The 19,852-nt window shown below is 35.7% G+C and overlaps 1 protein-coding gene across 1 annotated transcript in view; it reads left to right on the forward strand.

The window, feature by feature from the left end:
• The window catches only part of ankhd1 (ankyrin repeat and KH domain containing 1), a 50,841-nt gene that overhangs the window by 6,536 nt on the left and 24,453 nt on the right, over positions 1 to 19,852 (forward strand). Inside the window, 6 exon segments of the mRNA XM_051093009.1 lie at positions 8,221 to 8,374; positions 15,772 to 15,928; positions 16,229 to 16,376; positions 18,439 to 18,586; positions 19,133 to 19,366; positions 19,746 to 19,840. Of these exon segments, the coding sequence (XP_050948966.1) occupies positions 8,221 to 8,374; positions 15,772 to 15,928; positions 16,229 to 16,376; positions 18,439 to 18,586; positions 19,133 to 19,366; positions 19,746 to 19,840 (936 nt within the window).

Here is a 19,852-nt window from a genome sequence, read left to right on the forward strand (position 1 = left end):
TATTGCTCGATCTGATAAATTTAAAGTGATGCATCACGCTCATGTTGTTCCAAACCTTTATGGCTTTGTCTTCTGTGGATTGCGAAAGATGTTAAACAGGGTGTTCATGCCATTCTTTTTCATGCTCACAAAGTGAAAGGTGACCAGGGGCCATCAAGCTTTAAAAATTACAAAAACAAGCACCTTAAAAACATCAAAAATACCGTAAGAGTAGTCCATGTGACTCACACACTATATTTACACTCTTTGTATGATAACTGACGGAAATTAATGTAATATGTGCCCATGGACCACAAAACCAGTCATAAGTAGCACAGGTATATTTGTAGCAAAAGCCAAAAATACATTGTATTGGTCAAATTATCGATTTTTCTTTTATATTAAAAATCTATATTAAGATCGTGTTCCATGAAGATATTTTGTAAATTTCCTACCTTAAATATATCAAATTAATTTTTGATTAGTAATATGCATTGCTAAGAACTTGATTTGGACATATTCCGATTGTTTGTTTATTTTATTTTTTTTGCACCCTCAGATTTCAGATAATCAAATAGTTGTATCTTGGCCAAATATTGTTCTATCCTAACAAATCATACATCAACAGAAAGCTTATTTATTCAAATAATATATAAGTCTCAATTTCAAAAAATTGACCCTTATGACTGGTTTTGTAGTCCAGGGTCACATATCATGTCCTTCAGCTCTCAAATATCAACTGTGGACTTTTATTCGCGTGTATAGTCATATTTAAAATATATGCCTATTTATATTTCTCACAGCATAATCGGTTATGAGACTCCAAAGAACTGGTCTGGCATCTTTGATGTTCAACATTTTGATGTGCTGTTTTTATATAAAGATCTGTTGCAGCAGAGATTATTAGTGAATAACTGCATGATTTTTTTGATTATAAGGTCCAAAGCCTTTGATTATACAACACAAGTCTAATTGTCTACTTCATGATTTGAAAAAAAAATAATAATATTTTTTTGTTGTGGGCTTGTCAGTGACTGGTCATCATTCATTTTAGTTGGGTGGGAAAAGTTAAAAAATCTCCCCAAAAATCTGATGATTTTGGAGCAACATGTTAAATTAAAAAAAAAAAAAAAAAGACCAAATTTTTGGAGGGTGAACTTTTCCACATTTGATAGACCAATACATTGTTCAAACAATTGATCACATGTTCTGTGTTTATCTGAGCAGCATGTCCATACTTAATGTTATCCTTTAGCTTTCCACCTTTACATGTGACCTAAAACACAAGCAAAAAATATGTTCTGTTATGTGTGTGAACCTACTGACCCTGGTCATATGTAGTGTAGCTGCATAATCGCCAGACCTTGCTGATTTGGACTTTACACACTGTATGCTGTTATTGTCAGAAGTCTACCTGCCAGGTTGTCTGTGTGCATGACTAAAGTTTCACCTCCAGAAAGCTGCAATGTATAGACCGCTATCATTTTTGTGTTTTCCTGGAAGATAAAAGCACTTGGTTTTTAAGGCCGTAGGAATTTGAGCCAGCTTTGTTGATTTCACCAAGTCATCCTATTGTTTTCATGTAAGTTTAGGGTTACCATCCCATAAACCTGTCTGCGGCCACCAGACATGTCGTCGTGTGTAATAAAGAAATTGTCCCTCCTCTCTCACTTCTTGCCTCTTGCTGTAAGCGTAGCGCTCGTAGTCTGTGTCTCAGCGCAGAGATGAGGTAATGAGAGTCACTTGTTTGGACGTAGCCTCTCGTCTCGCCCTCGCCTCTCTCTCTCTCGCGCGCGCGCGCTCACTCACACCCGAGACAGATGCTTCCCAGAGACCAGAGCACAACAATTCCAGCCACGCCAGAGCCCTGCACATTCAAATGCTCCTGTATGCTTTTAATTACTCTTACTGCAGATGGGCTCTGCTTGACCACGCCCGGCCTCGCTGCCTTACTCACCCTGCTTTTTGGGTCAGCTCTTTTTGGCAGCCCTTCGTATTTATCTCTTCTGAATTTGTTTGACCCCTCCCAGTTTCTCGCTCTTGAAACTTAAATACGCAGAAAGGGTAATCCCTTGACATAATTATAAGAACAACCAGAATAGTGTGTTTCTGGTGGTGGCCTCCTAGGTTTTGGCAGGAGTCAAGGTCTCATAAATTGTGTAGATTTTGTATAAATCGGGAACCGGTTCTTTCCCGTTTATTTTCGTTCTTTTCCACAAATGTGTCAAATGCGTGCATCCTTCCGCCAGTGTGGGTGGAAATATGGTACTAAAGTATGCAGAATTAGAGCTTTTGTCATGACGATCACGGCACATTTGTTTTCTGTTGGCTGTGTACGTCATTTTTCAGCATTTGTTTCATCAGCATGTATTTGTGGTATGGCATGCAGAAAACATACACTACCATTCAAAAGTCTCTTATGTTTTCCAGGTTGGCATTTATTTGTTTAGAAATTCAGTAAAAATTGGAAGTGTAATTTTGTGACTTTGTATGCATGTTTTCTCTAAAATGTAGTTTATTCCTGTGATGGCAAAGCTGATTTTTTTTTTTTTTTTTTTTTTTTTTTTTTTTTGTTTTAGCATCATTACTCCAATCTTTAGTGTTACATGATACTTCAGAATTCATTCCTAATAAGCAGATTTGGTGCTTTTTTTATGTTGGTAATAGTTGTTTTGCTTAATTTTTTTGGGGGGGGTTTTTAGAAAACTATATTAAATGCATTTTCTTCACAATTCTTTGTATACGCAATTCAAAAGAACAGCATTTATTTAAATAACAGTACTTTTATAATATTTTACATTTCTTTTATGGTTGCAAAATAATGAACGGATTAAATGGTTAGTTCACCCAAAAATTAAAATTCTGTTGTTAGTTACTCAGCCTCATGTGGTTCCAAAACCATAAGACCTTTGTTTATCTTTGGAACACAAATAACACAATATATAACAAGATATTTTTGATGAAATCCGAGAACTTTCTGACCCTGTGTGGACTGCAATACAACTGACACGTTCAAGGCCCAGAAAGGTAGTAAGGACATCGATAAAGTAGTCCATGTGACATCAGTGGTCAGACTAATACTGAAGAGGAGAAATGATTGAATAAAGTTGTTATTTATGTTTTCTTTATGCACAAAAAGTGTTCTTGTAGCTTCATAAAATTAAGGTTGAACCACTGATGTCACATGGACTATTTAACAATGCCCTTACTACCTTTCTGGGCCTTGAATGTGTCAGTTGCGTTGCTGTCTATTCAGGGTCAGAAAGCTCTCGGATTTCATCAAAAATATCTTAATTTGTGATCCAAAGATGAACAAACATCTTACAGGTTTGGAACGATATGAGGGTGAGTAATTAAGACAGAGTTCTAATTTTTGTGTGACCTATCCCTTTAATTTCTTAAAAAAAAAAACAACTTTTTAACAGTAGTGTGCAATGAGTACACTAAGAATCGTGTCTTTGTGTCTAATTTTAACTGTTTCCTTTAAAATTTGAAATAGTCTCTTAATTTGACAACTTCATGAATGTACTGAGTAAGTTGTGTAAATTTGCCTGTTTTTTCATTTTCAACTAAAAGAATCGTTAACAGAACTGTTAATGAACAAGAATCATTTATTTCTTTACAAGTCATTGTGCGGGAGTGCAGCGCAGATCAAATCCTCCTGCTGTGTGGGTGTGTTGGTACTCTAGAACTTTATCAACAGTTTGTACTGGCAATAGCAAACAGATTTTAGCTTAACGGAATTTGATTGAAAGCATCATGTACGTCATATGCCTCCTGCTCTATTTACATGTAGCAAATGCTTTTTTGGCCTATTTGCATTTAAATATCAAAGTAATCCTTTTGGGTACATCAGGCATTGTTTGAGCACCCTCAGATGTCACGCTGGCTTTGAAGGCTTCTGTGGCTTACCACAGTACCAATTAAAGACTCATACAAGGTTACTCTGTGCTGTTTTATATGTATGTTATATACATTATCTGAAATAAGGATGACTTTTACTATTTGTTTTGACTGATTGCATGAAAGTTTTACATCAAAGCAAAGGACTTAAGTAAATCGTATAATATTGAGTACTTAATCTGTCTCTCTCATCAGTATTTAAATTATTATTATTAGGGCGGTGAACTTTATCTACCCTCATATGAGCAATGGCCAAAGTTCATGTAGCATTATATAAGCTCTGCGCAGATCTCAGTACAGACAGATATTGTTATAAAGATCAAAAATACACAGTAGTTATTTTAGCACATAAAAAATTTAATGTTTTTATATATATATATATATATATATATATATATATATATATATATATATATATATATATATATATATATATATATATATATAAATAAATATATAAATATATAATATATATATATATATATATATATATATATAAATAAATAAATAAATATATAAATATAAATATAAATATAAATATATATATATATATATATATATATAAAATACATACAGTAGTCAACATCTGAAGTGGATCAAAACTTTTCATCAAAGTTATTCTAATACCAATTCTTGTCTTAGGACAACTTTGAACTCTTTTGATCCACTTCAAATGTTGACTACTATATATGTAAATCTTTAGCAGATTAATACTTTTATGCAGCACATATGCATTAAAATGGTTCAAAAGTGTCAGCAAAGACTTCTATAATGTTTTTATAATGGATTTTAAATGCTGTTCTTTTGAACTTCTAAATGTAAAGTTTCCTGAAAGAAAAAAAATGTTTCCACAAAAATATTAAGCAATATTTTCCACATTTTTTGATCATGAAATGAGCATATCAGAATGATATATGAAATATTTCACTGTTATTGTTTGTTTGTTTTTTGTTTTTTTTGGTCAAATAAATGCAGGTTTGTGGCCAGATTTACTAAACTGGGCCACAAATCCCATAAAAATGCCAATGGGAGTGGAGTGATTATTTCAGTAATGACTAACAATCTATCAAGAGCGAATAAATAGTGTAGGGTCGCAAACAAGCAGAGATTATGATAAACCTTGCGTAATTCATTAAAAATGTTGCGTCTGAAAGGGAAACTCCTACAAATGCATATGCAACAAGGTTAGGTGCAAAAATAACTGTCCACAGCTTTTCACTTCTAATTTTTCACTGCATGTCTTTAGTAAATCCTGACAGTAATTTTTTTTTTAAATGCTAAATGAGGGTTTGTGCTGGTTCAAGCTGTTAGTAAAACTGGCCCTTAGTGAGCTTTTGAAAGAGACTTCTTTCGAAAAATCCATCCGACCCCAAACTTTTGAACCTGTGTGTGTCTTTCTCTGTCTGTGACCGTCATGAGATCTGAGTTCAATTTAGCCGAGTTAGACCTGGCTGAACTTTTGATGTCCTTCATATTACCAGTATTAGATTTGAAGGTTCACTGCTAGGAGGTGCTTTGACACTTAAGTCTGTATTTACATTATTCTTACTGGTAGTAATATCTTGTAGCATACTAAAATAGTAATTAAAAATAAGTGGAACAGTCATGGGTTTTAAGTTTGGGAATCCTTTACTTTTTTAAAAAAAAATTTCAGTATACCTGTACTGGTTTAGAAGATCATGCCAGTCTGGTTATACCAGGCTGTTAGCCATCACTGTGCTCCTGCCTATGCTAACAAGCAGCCCAGTTCCTCCCAGTAGCCCACAGCACTGGGCACCCTGCCTTGTGGGTGTTAAAGAAGGTGTGTGGAGGTCAAGGGCACAGGGAGAGAAGGAGGGGGGGGACCCGCTGATCAGCTCATCTTAATGCTTACAGTAATTCCTCAAAGGCTCAGGGCCTAAATAGCACACAGCTCTTTCTCCCAGCTGCGTTTTAGAGGGGGGTGGGCCTAATGGCTGATGTGAACTTTGCAACTAGTGCCCTCATTTGTGTTAATTACCTGTTCATGTTCAAGGGGACACACCATGTGCTGCTGTTGTTATTGTTATACTGGCTTATGTAAAAAACACTGGAAAGTTTAACACGTAAAGGGATAGTTTAACCAAAAATGAAACTTCTATCATTAATTACTCACCCTCATGTCGTTCCAAACCTGTGATGCCTTTATTCATTTTCAGAAGACATTAAGATGTTTTTGATGAAATCTGTGAGCTTTCTGATGCTGTGTAGACAGCAATGCAACTGACACATTCCAGACCTAGAAAGGTACTAAGGACGTTGCTAAAATAGTCAATGTTACAACAGTGGTTTCACTGTAATTTTATGATTATTATATGGCGCTGGTAGCCATATCACCGTTGCGCTATGTCCCAAGTTCGAGTCCTTGCTTGAGGACCTTTTCCGATCCCACCCCCTTTTTTCTTTCCCACTTTGTTTCCTGTCTGCTTTCCACTATCCTATCATAATAAACAGGCAAAAATTAAAAAAAGTTATTGATGAGTGCAACACCACGTCTCAAAATCCAAATAAAAACTAATGGATAGAACACAGTCCCACCCCGAGCACCCTATTGGAATTGCTCAGATGATGCTTTTCCACAATTAATTGCATTTTTGAAAGCCTAATCATGCTCAAATTCATGAAACTTTGCACACACACCAACAGTGGTAAAACATTTTTTTGCATCTGATCAGAAGTCAGTTTGGCAGAATGGCTTGATAGCGCCACCTATAAAATTTCAACAAAGTGCCCCTCGAGCTGTTTCACATACATGTTTGAAATTCGGTACACGCGTAACACACCAGTACCTACAAAAAGTCCCCCGTTACAAAGTCCGAAACCCAACAGGAAATCTGTTATTTTGAATTTTCTCTACAAGTTTTGTGCCGTTTTTGCCATTTTCAGGTATTGTATTTAAACAAACTCCTCCTACAGATTTAAACAGATCAACACCAGAATTGGTAAAGTTTTCTGAAGGTTTTTTTTTTTTTTTTTTTAATTCAGGCATATGATTTCCAATCTACCTCAAACTTCACATGTTTGATAAGAGTCCTGTCCTGAACACATGCCCATGTTGGCTACAGGATGTGTCATGCCTTGCACTTACTCAAACGTACCATGTTCAATCTGCACCAAACTTCATATGTTTGATCAAAGTGCTGGCCTGAGGACTTCTACATGGCAATATCTAATTATGGTCATAGTACCACCACCTGGTAGCAGGAAGATTGACGCATATAAATGACTTTGAATGCTTGCAGCTTTAAAGAATGCTTGTTTGAGGGGTTATAGGATCCTCACATCTCTGGTTTACAAGAGTACAATGGCATATTATCAGTCATAAATTGCGGAGAGAAATAGCGGAGACACCAGACAAAACTAGGCATTTCATGTGTCGAACACCAATACTGGCACACACTATTAAATTAAATGTGCTGCTGTATGCAAACCCTCAGCTGTTGCATCAAAACTGAAGTATATATATTTTTCTTGAGCTTTGCAGTCGCTCTAGCCTCAGCTGCTACTACGGGTGACATGCCTCATCAAACCACAGATACAGAAAGTGGGCGCTGTTTACACAAGACACATTCTTCTCTTCAAAGACAGCTGGTCAGAGCAAAAGAACGAAGTGTGATGTTTGGGGTCTCAAAACATGCGATTCAAAGCTGAACTACTTTTAACTTGACCAGTGCAGTACAATAACACATCTACTTTGGACAGACTGAGACTTGAACTTGAAACATATCTGGCCTGTAGTCTATGTTCCACCATTGTTATGGGATGCGTTGACTTTGTTGTGTCTATTTAGTGCTTCACTTCAAGTTTGAGCCTCCATTTGGAGTCTTTCCTCAGCAAATGTTGACTATGCCAATTAATCAGATTTAAATGCATGTGATGTTGTTCATTCAGCTGGAAGTCTTGAAGAGTGACTGAAGATTTTTGTTTCTTTACTAGAAACAGTTGGTTTGTGTCAGTGAGAATGACTGCACTTTGTATCCACTGGTCAGTGCAGGATCATTGTGGGGCTGTTGGATCATTCCAGCACTTCCTGATGTATGGCATTGTCACACTGTGGCGTCGCTGTGTTCAACGGACCATTATTAATTTTTCACAAGTCAGGCCATAGTCTGCAGATTCTAACCGACACAAGTATTGCCCAATTTGTTCAAGATAAACATGTCCTGTCTTTTAAAACCAGATTTTTGTCTTCAGACTAATTGAAGTTACGTTTAAGTTCATTTTAATGTTAGAAAAGTGTGCCAGACCACTTCCTTTGCTGTTTTTCTTGTTTGGTAAATAACATGAGCACAGTTGCTGACAGTGTCTCTTTCCATGCAGGTGGAATCGTTCATACTAGACCAGGAGGATCTGGATAACCCCGTACTAAAGACAGCTTCAGAGTTGCTCCTATCCAGCGCAGCAGACGGAGCCGACCTCAGAACAGTAGACCCAGAAACACAGGCCCGGCTCGAGGCATTACTAGAAGCAGCAGGTACATCCGCCGACCGACCCTGATGTGATCGCATTAAGCCTAATGATTTATCCTGTGTCTCTGCATGCTTGTGCTCACAACTTCTGTTTGTGTTTATTCAGTGTCTCCACAGTGCTGAGCTTGAGTCGTGATTTCGGTTTTTGTGTTTTAGGCTTTAGAGCAAACTGTTACACACATCCTACGAATTGCTTGTTGGAATTCGTTGCCACAAAATCCCCACAGAATCATACTAATTCATAAATCATTAGGGCTGCAACAACGAGCCGATTATAATCAATAATAATATTCAAAATAATCTGTGACAAATTTTATTAATGACCATGCACAGAAAAAACTTTTTAAATAATTATATTGTAACCTTTTTTATATACTACAGTTCAAATGTTTGGGGTTGGTCAGAATTTTTATGTTTTTGAAAGAGGTCTCATGTTCAAGGCTGCATTTATTTGTTCTAAAAACAGAAATACCTTGAAATATTATCACAATATGAAATTACTCTTTTCTACTTTAAAATATTTTAAAATGTAATTTATTCCTGTGATGACAAAGCTGAATTTTCTGCGATTATTTCAGTCTTAAGTGTCACATAATCCTTCAGAAATCATTTTAATATACTGATTTGCTGACTTTTTTTTTTAAACAATTGTGAGTTTACGTCTAGGAATTCTAACTTTTTCTCAGAATTGCGTAATACAAAATTGCAATTCTGACTTGCATTTGCAATTTATAAAATCAGAATTGCGAGATACGAACTCAAAATTTGCATTTGCGGGAAGTCACGATTGCAAAATTTGAACTGAGAATTTTCAGAAAAGTCTGAATTCTGAGTTTATATCTTGCAGACGAGTTTGTATCTCAAAATTGTGAGGTTATCTTTTTTTCAGAACTGTGAAATATAAACTTGCAATTGTGAGTTATAAAGTACAATTTTAAGGGGAAAAAGACTGACGTGTTACAGTTACTACTTTACATCTCACAGTTCTGACTTAATAACTTGCAATTGCGTGTTAAAAAGTAAATGAAGAGATATAAACTTAATTCTGAGAAAAGTCAATTCTCTGAGTTTGTCTTGAAATTATGACTTTATTTCGTTATAGTCATTCGGATTGATTACCGAAGTAAAACAACACTTTTACTACAAATACCATGATTTTTATAATATGCAATATGACTACTAAAACATTATGTAGTTGAGTGCAGAAATGATCTGACTCTTGATTTTATTGTTTGTTTGTTTGTTTGTTTGTTTTTTCCTTTGCCGGGAGGAAACATATTAAAAATGCACGCTGTAAGAGCGTCTACGGTAGTTCACATTGGCCAAAACACAGAAGGAATTGCGTTGTGGAAAAAATAGCGTTGGCAATCACAGGCATTGCCATTCGGACGGGGTTAAAATCGCAAAGTATGTCTGTGAAACACACATTTCTCTAACGATCCCCTGTAAAACTAGCCCTGTCTGAATAGGGGTCTCGCAATCCAGACTTTTTTTTTTTTTTTTTTTTTAAACATCCGAATGTGTATAAGCTTGCATTTGCGAGTTATAAAGTCAGAATTGTGAGATACAGACTCACAATTTTCAGTTGTAAAGTTAGAATTATAGGTTATAAACTGTGAGATACAGTCCAATTCTGTGGGGAGTAAAGACTGACAAGTTTTCAGAATTACAAATTTATGTCTCACAGTTCTGACTTGCTGTCTAGTTACAGTTGCAAGAAACGTGCAATTCTGAGAAGAAAATTCCAAACTTCCAAACAAAAGAGTTTATTTCTCAGAATTGCAAGTTTATATCACACAATTCTTGCTTTTTTTCTCTCAGTACTGTGAGATATTAATCTCGTAATTGTGAGTTATAAAGTCTAATTTTAGATTGACATGTTTTCAGAATTACGTCTTTATAACTCACAGTTCTTACTTAAGTCACAATTGCATGTTATAAAGGATTGTGAGATCTAAACTCGCAGTTTGTCTCAAAATTCCGACTTTGTTTCTCACGCAGTTCTGAGAAAAAAGTTGTGAGATGTAAACTCACAGTTACAAGGAAAAGTCAGAAATGTGAGATTAAAAAGTCGCAGTTACGTTTTTTGTTCAGTGGTGGAAATGGGCTTCCATATAAAAGTTAATATTTTCTATGGCACTTTTTTTCCATATTCTTTAATGAATAGAAAATTAAAAACAACGCGTGTGAAGTGAACAACTTTTGTAACATTTTACTTTCACTTCTGTTCTTGCTGAATTAAAGAAAATGTTCCTGACCTCAAACTTTGGACAGTGCGATTTAAACCATTTTGTTTAGTGTGTGTGTGTAAAGTATTATAATGATTTCATTTTGCACATTGTTTTAAAAGAGAGCATTGTATAAGAAGAATTAATTGATTATCCAGTTAAAGAAATATTAATTGATCATTTTCAAAATCTGTGCGAGTTGTCGCCCTAACAAAAAAAAAGTGTGAAGTGTTAATTTGTTTCTCTTAGGTGTCACATTTATTACGAACAGAAACAAAGTGCTGTATCTGGGTCTGTCGGCTGAAGAGTTCACGATTACAGTGTAGATCTACTACAGATTGAGCCGCACAGGCAGTGCAAGTTCACATGCAGAAATACCTGCATACGGAGAGTTAGCGCTTAATATAGCCTTGCAAATCCTTAAAACCTCTTTATTTGTACATGCTTTACATCCTGTAGAGTTTTTAGTCCTTGTGGCCCAGCGTGAGCTTTTGTTGCATAGGAGTGCTGACATATTAATGATCTACAGCAGGGTCTTGGGAAGGCTAAGGGTCAGTGTCACACGGCTTGTGTGCAGAGCATTTCATAATTTGTTTTATAAACCAGGAAACTGGTGGTTGATGGTGTTTGGCACCAAGTTTTGCCATGTTCTGTTGACCTAGTCTGCTCGTTATGCCATTGTGTGTGCTTGTTCGGGATGAGTTGGTTTGGGTGAGGCCCAGCATGTTAGGCCTGATTCTCTACACCGGCCTGCCCTGCCCCATGAGCGGATAGTTATCTCGCAGAGGAACCAAAGGGGAGATTAGTGGCAACAATGAATTTCCATACAGCAGCAGCAGCCTCACTCATGACTCAGCACTGGCCTTTAGTACACTCGTGTACTGCCTGTATGTGTGTCTTCATCTGTGACTATGAGCGTCTCTATTGCTTTCTCCATCTGTGCAGAGTTTGTGGACGTATGTCTTTGTGTCTGTAAACTGTTGTATTGTGTATTTCCCGCACTTGATTGTGCGCTCATTGTGCTGTTTGTAAGTTATCTACTGTTTACACGCGCTTTGACGTGTTTTCATTCCACCTGCACGGCACTATTGTGACCGAACACCTCCGTGCCACGTGGTTTACCTGTTACCACGAGCGTTATCTGTTTTGCGTCATCTCAGGCTTTCATAGGAAAGCAAATAAAGCTCTTCCTGGTTGAAGTTAGAAGCAGATATTTAATTATCACTTGAAATCTGAATTTTGCTATTGCACATTTGCCTAGAGGTCATTTGCTTTAAGACTGAAGGAGTGCTCAAATTCTGCAGTTGGAATTGAAAACGCAACCTGCAAATCAAATATGAGGTTTGGGAATGGTGCATAGCACAAACATTTTAAAGACATAAACAGCCCTTGTTTGAGGGAGATTAGAGGTCGACCGGTTTATGCTGAAAACAGCTTTTGAAACTAGCAGCAAAAAAATAAGACTTATTTTATTCAAACACACTATATAGTAGTAAATAAAAACAGTTGTCTAGAACTATTATCTGTGTTTCTATCCTTTAATGCATTTTAAGTGAGCACGCCAAAACAAATGCAGGTATATGCAAACGTGCATATGTGGACTAATTCTCACTTGCAAAACAATTTGTAGTTAATTAAACGTTGATGTACACTCAGTTTCAAATGTTTGGGGTCTGTAAGATTTTGTAATATGCTTTTAAAAAAAATACAGTGAAAACATTAATATTGTGAAATATTTTTATAATTTAAATTAAACTTTCTTCTATTTCAATATATTTTAATATGAAATTTATTCCCGTGTTTGCAAGGTGGAATTTTCAGCATCTGTTACTTCAGTTTTCAGTGTCATTTCATTTTCTTTCAAAAATCATTCATATGTTTAAAGAGAGAGTTCACCCAAAAATGCTTGTAGTGCACCAAAAAATCATCCCTGTGATTTACTCACCCTCAAGCCTTCCTAGGTGTATTTGACTTTCTTCTTTCAGATGAATACATTTGGAGTTATATTAAATGTCCTGGCTCGTTCATGCTTTATAATGCCAGTTAATGGCTGTTAAGATTTTGAAGTCCACTAAAGTGAATCCATCCATCATAAAAAGTACTCCACACCAGTGTTAATTTCGTCAACAATATTTTTCCACAGACGAAAATGAGATGTTAATGAAACACTCGTTTTGAATGACAAACTATGACAAATCTATTGACATTTGTCAACGAATAAAAATGAGATAAATGTTAGAGAGGGATGATTTGGGAAGAGATTTATTCAGTACGAATCTGCTGCATGGTTAGGAGGTTAGATGTGTACATTTGAACTGTATAATAGCCTGTTGATCCATCCAGCGGGACATAAGCTGGCATACATTTGCTGCACGTCTCATAAAATGTTAAAAACGTCAATATATGGGAGTAACACAGTATTCTTTCGCGTCTCATGAACGTTTGGTAATTTTAGAGAAATGCTTAAATGCATTACACTGTAACTAAACCCATTAGATTTAAGATGACTAAATCTACTGTAGATTAAACCAGAATAACCAGATTAAAACTAAAGTAAAACAATTCAGATGACTAAAATATGACTAAAACTAAATAGCAGTTTAGTCAAAAGACTATGATGAAGACTAAATTAAAATTTGCTGTCAAAATTAACCCCTCCACACAGCTCAGAGGGGTTAATAAAGGTCTTCTAAAGCAAATCGATGCGTTTTTGTAAGAAAAATATATATATTTAAGGTTTATAAACCGTAATCTCTAGCTGCCGCTACCTGTCATACCTGCGTTTACCAGTGGATGATGTAGGGTAGAGTAATCCGGAAAATTAAACCGAAAATTCTGGATGCACTTGGCCGAAAACCGAAAATACTTCGTAATAATTATTTTTGTGATATTAAATAATACAAATAATTTGTAAGATTTGTTTTTATTTAACTCAATAATTTGAATGATGCTAAATTTAAAAAAACAAGCCAACAAGTAATTATCCAAATATTCTATAGTCCTACAAAAGATGTTATTATCAGAGCATGTGAGCAAAGCATAGGGAGCAGATCAGTGGATGAGAGGGTAGCGTCATTTTACCAGCGTTGCCCAGTACAGTTCTACTACTGCATGTTACAGCACAGTAGCGCTTCTGTTAACAGGAACAGGAACTGCATGAGTGAGCAGTACAGGATATGTGTGTGTATGTATATGTGTGTGTGTGTGTGTATATATGTGTATATATATGTGTATATATATACATATACAAATGCATCTTAAAGGTGCTAATGTAACATTTTCATCCAGTCAAATGTTATGTTGGTTGTATTTTTTTTATTTATTTTTTTTTCCCCCCAGCGGCCAAAAATTTATTGCGTCTCTACCTATGTCTACGTCATCCGCTGGAACGCTGCTTTCTCGTAAATGCGTGTATGACAGTTAGCTGAAGCTAGAGATTACGGTTTATAAAGTTTTTGAATATGAGTGTTTTTTTCTTACAAAACCATGTCGATTCACTTCAGGAGACCCCGAAACCTTTATTAACGGACAACACTTTTTTTTTTATGATGGATGGATTCACTTAATTTTGCTTCAAAATCTCAACAGCCATTCACTGAAATTATAAAGCTTGGAAGAGCCAGGACAGTTTTTCTTTTTCTTTTTTTTTTTTTTTTTTTTTTTTTTTTTTATATATATATATATATATATATATATATATATATATATATATATAAAGAAGTCCACATCCAGAACAATAAGCCATAAAAAAAACTGTTTTTTGAGGGAAACCTTTCAGGATTTTTCTCCTTGTAATGGACTAATATGGTGCCCCGATTTTGAACTTCCACAATGCAGCTTCAAACGGTCCCAGATGCGGTTGTAAACAATCCCAGCTGAGGAAGAAGGGTATTATCTAGCGAAACGATCAGTTATTTTCATAAAAATAATACAATTTATGTCAAACGCTCTTCTTGTCTCACTCTGCCTGAACTGTTTTTTTCCGGTTCATTAGGGTATGTCGAAAAATTCCGATCTCATGTTCTCCCTGAACTTCAAAATCGTCCTATATCGCTGTTTTACCATTTTTGTTGAGGGTGTTTGATCTTCTTTGCATGTTCACTTTGCAAAGACGGGGTCGGTACTTTTGCAACAATGTAGGATGATTTTGAAATTATTTTTGAAGTTGAGACAATACGATTGGAGTTTTTCAACGTACCCTAACTGTCTTGAGCCAGAATACAGAGAGTTAAGGCAGAGCAAGACAATTATATGGAGAAAAATCCTGAAATGTTTAAATTTTTGTTCTGGAAGTGGACTTCTCCCTTAATACAACTCTGATTGTATTTGTCTGAAAGAAGAAAGTCATAATTTTCATTTTTGGGTGAACTATCCCTTTAAGAAACGTGGAAAAGGTTAAAAACCATTTGTGCTGCTTAACATTTCTTGTGAAAACGGATACATTCTTTAAAATAAAAACCTTATTGACCCCAAAAAGTTTTGAATGGTAGTGTATTGTATTGTATCATGAGGTAATTGTCATAACCCTGCCCTAGTTTATATAAACTCGCTGGTCTCCTCCTGTTTTCTCACAGCTCTCTGACACACAGACTATTGATACAAGACCACAATTACTCACACACAGACACTTTTATGCAATCTTTCCTGCTCTTACAGGCACATGCAAGCCCAATTTTATTGGGAATGAAAAAAATTAAGCTACTTTTATAACTAATTGGAAGTAGAAAATCATGTTTTGTACACATTGGTGTCTCATTGTTCTTGTGGTTTCTGGGATTTCTTGCATTTTGGACTCCTGTAACAGACATACAGGGCTATAGAAGGACTGAAGAATAGCACATTCTCTATTATACGTTTGAAAAACTATCACCCGCCTAAGTTATTGGAATAATGACTAAAAATGCAATATCGGTCAACCTCTAGTAATGAGCCATTTTTCGTTCATTGATCACATTAGCATAATTTCTTTGAGCGTTTATAGTGTGTTATGCCATTCTGAAACTCTGTAGGAGCTTTGAAATTTGAAGTTAAAAGTACTAAAACTGCATGGTGTGAATTGGCTAACTAGCCTTTGTATTTCCTGTGTGTGTGAGCGTGTTGGGCCTGTACTAACCATGGATGCGTTTGTTCTTGCTGGATGGCGTGTGGTGCTGGTGTGGGGCTGGATGCTACAGGCATTGGTAAACTCTCCACTGCCGATGGCAAAGCCTTTGCAGATCCAGAGGTGTTACGCCGCTTGACGTCGTCTGTGAGTTGCGCGCTGGACGAGGCCGCCGCCGCCCTCACCCGCATGAGGGCCGAAAACACACTCAACGCCAGCCAGGCCGACAAGTAGGCATCTTTTCTCACACACACACTCAAGTTCTCCTCCTGTGTCCACACATCATGATGCAACATTCATGTTCAACCAGCAAGAATTACTTCATTGTTAAAGCTTAAAGCTAAGCACTATTAAATATGTGTTTTAATGATCATTCAATGTTCAAAGCACACTTGATATTTTGAAACCTCTTTAGTTAGACACATGCAGCTGTGTAAGTCTTCTTGCTCCTGCACGAGCCTTCAGTTAGAGTAGTTAGCTTAGCTTCGCCTGCACAGTCGCAGTAATTGTAGTAGTCTGGTTATTTTTAGCCGTAGCCTGGCTGAGGCCTGCTCGGACGGCGACGTGAATGCAGTGCGGAAGCTGCTAGACGAGGGACGCAGCGTCAACGAACACACAGAGGAGGGCGAGAGCCTGCTGTGTCTGGCCTGCTCAGCTGGATACTATGAGCTCGCACAGGTACTTCTAATCCTGAAGCTGATGACCAAAACAACTCCTTGTCACATGTTTAAATAATATATAGAAGTAAATTAAATAATTAAAATTAAATAAATAGAGATGAGATGGTAATGCGTGTGATTTCTGCACCTGAAGCAGCACTGAATTAGGAAAAATTTGAATACATTTTTTTTTTTTTTTTTTTTTTTTTTTTTCTGTTTCTCATGCAAACAGGTAGTAATGTAGCAATTTACAGCTGTGTGATTATTCATATCATTGCAAAATATAAGTTACCACCCAGCTCTCTATAAAAAAGTTGGATGTATAATATATCAGCATACAGTATACTTGCATAATTTAAAATACTATATGGGCCATTCTACAGAATTGGTGTAAACTACTGTCCCACATCCAAAAAAAAAAACACATTTAAAAATGTATTCAAATCTTGGATGTTTACTAAGATCCTATTATCTATTGAAATCCACTATAGTATTGAAAATATCAGTAAGCTTAATATATGTAAAATCATAATTTATTGGGTATTCAGTTGGGAGTTGGCTGTCCCGAACCCTAACCCCTAAATTTCAACTTATGAAAATATTGAAATAATTGTTTTTTTTTTTTTTTTTTTTTTTTTTCATTGTTTTTTTTTTTACAAATATACAGTGTTGGGGGTAATGCTTTACAAGTAAAATGAGTTACGTAATCAATTAGTTTTTTCAAGTACTTTTATGACTGAAACGTGGGATGTTTTGTCAAAAATAAAGTGTACAGAATTATCAACTAATATGTTATGATAGTGTTTGGTTCAATGTATATTCAAACTAATGAATCATTAACTTTGAAATCAGTATGATCAACTTTTCTACCTTGTACAAATAATAATTTGATTCAAACTACAACAAATCTCATAAATCAAACTTAAAAAATAGTTAAAATTATAGTTATTATTAATTTACCTCTGAAAACCTTTTACTAAAATAGAAAAATTATGTATTTACGAAAAAGATCTTAGCAAAATCTTAATGAAGTAGGTCAATATAATCCTCCTTATTAAATTATATATTACTGTTTCGGTAGTGACAAATTTAGGGAGAGGACAGATATTCCAAAACTTTCTGAAAATACATTGAGAATTAACTGCACAATTACTAGAAATGGTTACCTTGGATATTATACAGTTTGCATACATGCAAAGTTTGTGTAAAAGGACAAAATGTTTCCAGCTCTTACTTTAAACAAATTCTGTGGAATGGTCCATATAGCAAATCTCTACTGCTTGAATACGCTATATTATCGCCTAGCTGTAATCTGATTAGTGTGACTAGAATGCAAGATATTAAAATGTTACTAACATTAATATTAAAAAGAAATATATTACTTACTAACATTATTCTGTAAAGCTGCTTTTAAACTGTATATTGTTAAAACTGCAAAGTACTTGACTGGTGTGTTATCAAGGCCTATGCACTTAATATTGATACCTTGATACCTATTTAAAAATATTCAATTATTTTTAATATGTAGTATGTATGTGTATATGTATGTACAGTAAGTTTCATGTTTAAAGGGATGGAGTCAAAAAAGAAAATTCTGTCATTAATTACTCTAATGTCGTTCCAAAACCATAAGACCTTCGTTCATCTTCCGAACACAAATTAAGATATTTTTGATGAAATCCGAGAGCTTTCTGACCCTGTATAGACGGCAATGGAATTGACACGTTGAAGGCCCAAAAAAGATTGTGTTCTAAAGATAAAGGTTTTACAGGTTTAGAATGACATGAAGGTGTGTAATTAATTATAGAATTTTTATTTTTGGGTGAATTATCCCTTTAAGTAAGGTCATTGAAAAAACACTCGTTTCTCAATTTGTGTAAGGATCTAACTTCTTGATGCAACATCAGTATCTAAAGTATCCTTATTTTCAGACCAATTCTCCCATTTTTGACTGCAATTGTTATGGTGCTGCTAGTGGTGAAGAAATTACATGCTTTACCTTTAATTTTCAGTTTTAGTGTAAGCATGCACTGTGGTTGTTTGGGGAAAAACATCTGCTTACTGTATTTGACTGGTTGTAGGTCTTGCTGGCCATGCATGCTAACGTGGAGGACCGAGGGATCAAAGGAGACATCACGCCACTTATGGCTGCTGCAAGCGGTGGTTACGTCGACATCGTCAAACTGCTCCTAGTGCACGGAGCTGACGTTAACGCACAGTCCTCGACAGGTACAACTCCATTTTTTTTTTTTTTTTTTTTTTTTTTTTTAATTAATGTGACCCTGGACCACAAAACCAGTCGTGAGTATATATGGGTCAGAATTATTATTATTTTTTTTTTATTATTATTATTTTTTTTTTTTTTTATGACAAAAATTTATTAGGATATTAAAGACCATGTTCCATAAAGATATTTTGTAAATTTCCTACTGTAAATGTATTAAAACTTAATTTTTGATTTGTAATATGCATTGCAAAGAACTTCATTTGGACAACTTTCTCAATATTTTTATATATATCTTTTTTTTTGCACCCTCAGATTCCAGTTTTTTAAATGGTTCTCGGCCAAATATTGTCCTATCCTAGCAATGGAAAGCTTGTTTATTCAGCTCTCAGACCCTTATGACTGGTTTTGTGGTCCAGGGTCACAAATAAAATGAAAACAACAGTGTAAAATGAAAGTGACCTTAAATGGACCAAAAAGAGTAAAGTACATTTTCACCCTTGTGCTTGCAAACACACCTTTCTCATCCATTGTCTTTCCCTTTCTTGCAGGTAACACAGCCTTGACATACGCGTGTGCAGGAGGCTTCCTGGATGTAGTAAAGGTCTTGCTGAAGGAGGGTGCTAACATTGAAGATCACAACGAGAACGGTCACACTCCGCTGATGGAAGCTGCCAGTGCAGGCCACGTGGAGGTCGCTCGTGTGCTCCTGGAGTACGGCGCTGGAATCAACACACACTCCAATGAGTTTAAGGAGAGCGCGCTCACACTCGCCTGCTATAAAGGTGTGTCACAAGTATCATAGACTGTTTACGTGCACATGATCAGCAGAATATGGTACTATTCTGATTATGTAAGTGGAATATTGCCATAACCAGATTAAGATAAAATTCACGTTACTGAAAATCGAATAAGATAGTAGCCATATGGCTGTATTAATTTGAATGTTGGGTTTTGTATAAAACGCTTTCAAAATGTCCAGTCAATATTCATGAATATTCCAACAGCTTTGGAGCATGTTATTACTGTCCTTTCATAATAAAGACCTAACCAAAATATAGACCTCATTTGGACAATGTGCATGTAAACATGGTCATTGAAACTTAATAAAATCAGTCAGTTTTTGCGATTTAATGAGTTAACTGTATCCTATTTGTTCTTTAGGGCACTTGGACATGGTCAGGTTTCTCTTAGAAGCAGGAGCTGACCAGGAGCACAAGACAGATGAGATGCACACTGCACTCATGGAAGCCTGCATGGTAACACGATCT

Source organism: Labeo rohita, chromosome 21 (assembly GCF_022985175.1).
Source record: "Labeo rohita strain BAU-BD-2019 chromosome 21, IGBB_LRoh.1.0, whole genome shotgun sequence".
Classification (NCBI taxonomy): Eukaryota; Metazoa; Chordata; class Actinopteri; order Cypriniformes; family Cyprinidae; genus Labeo; species Labeo rohita.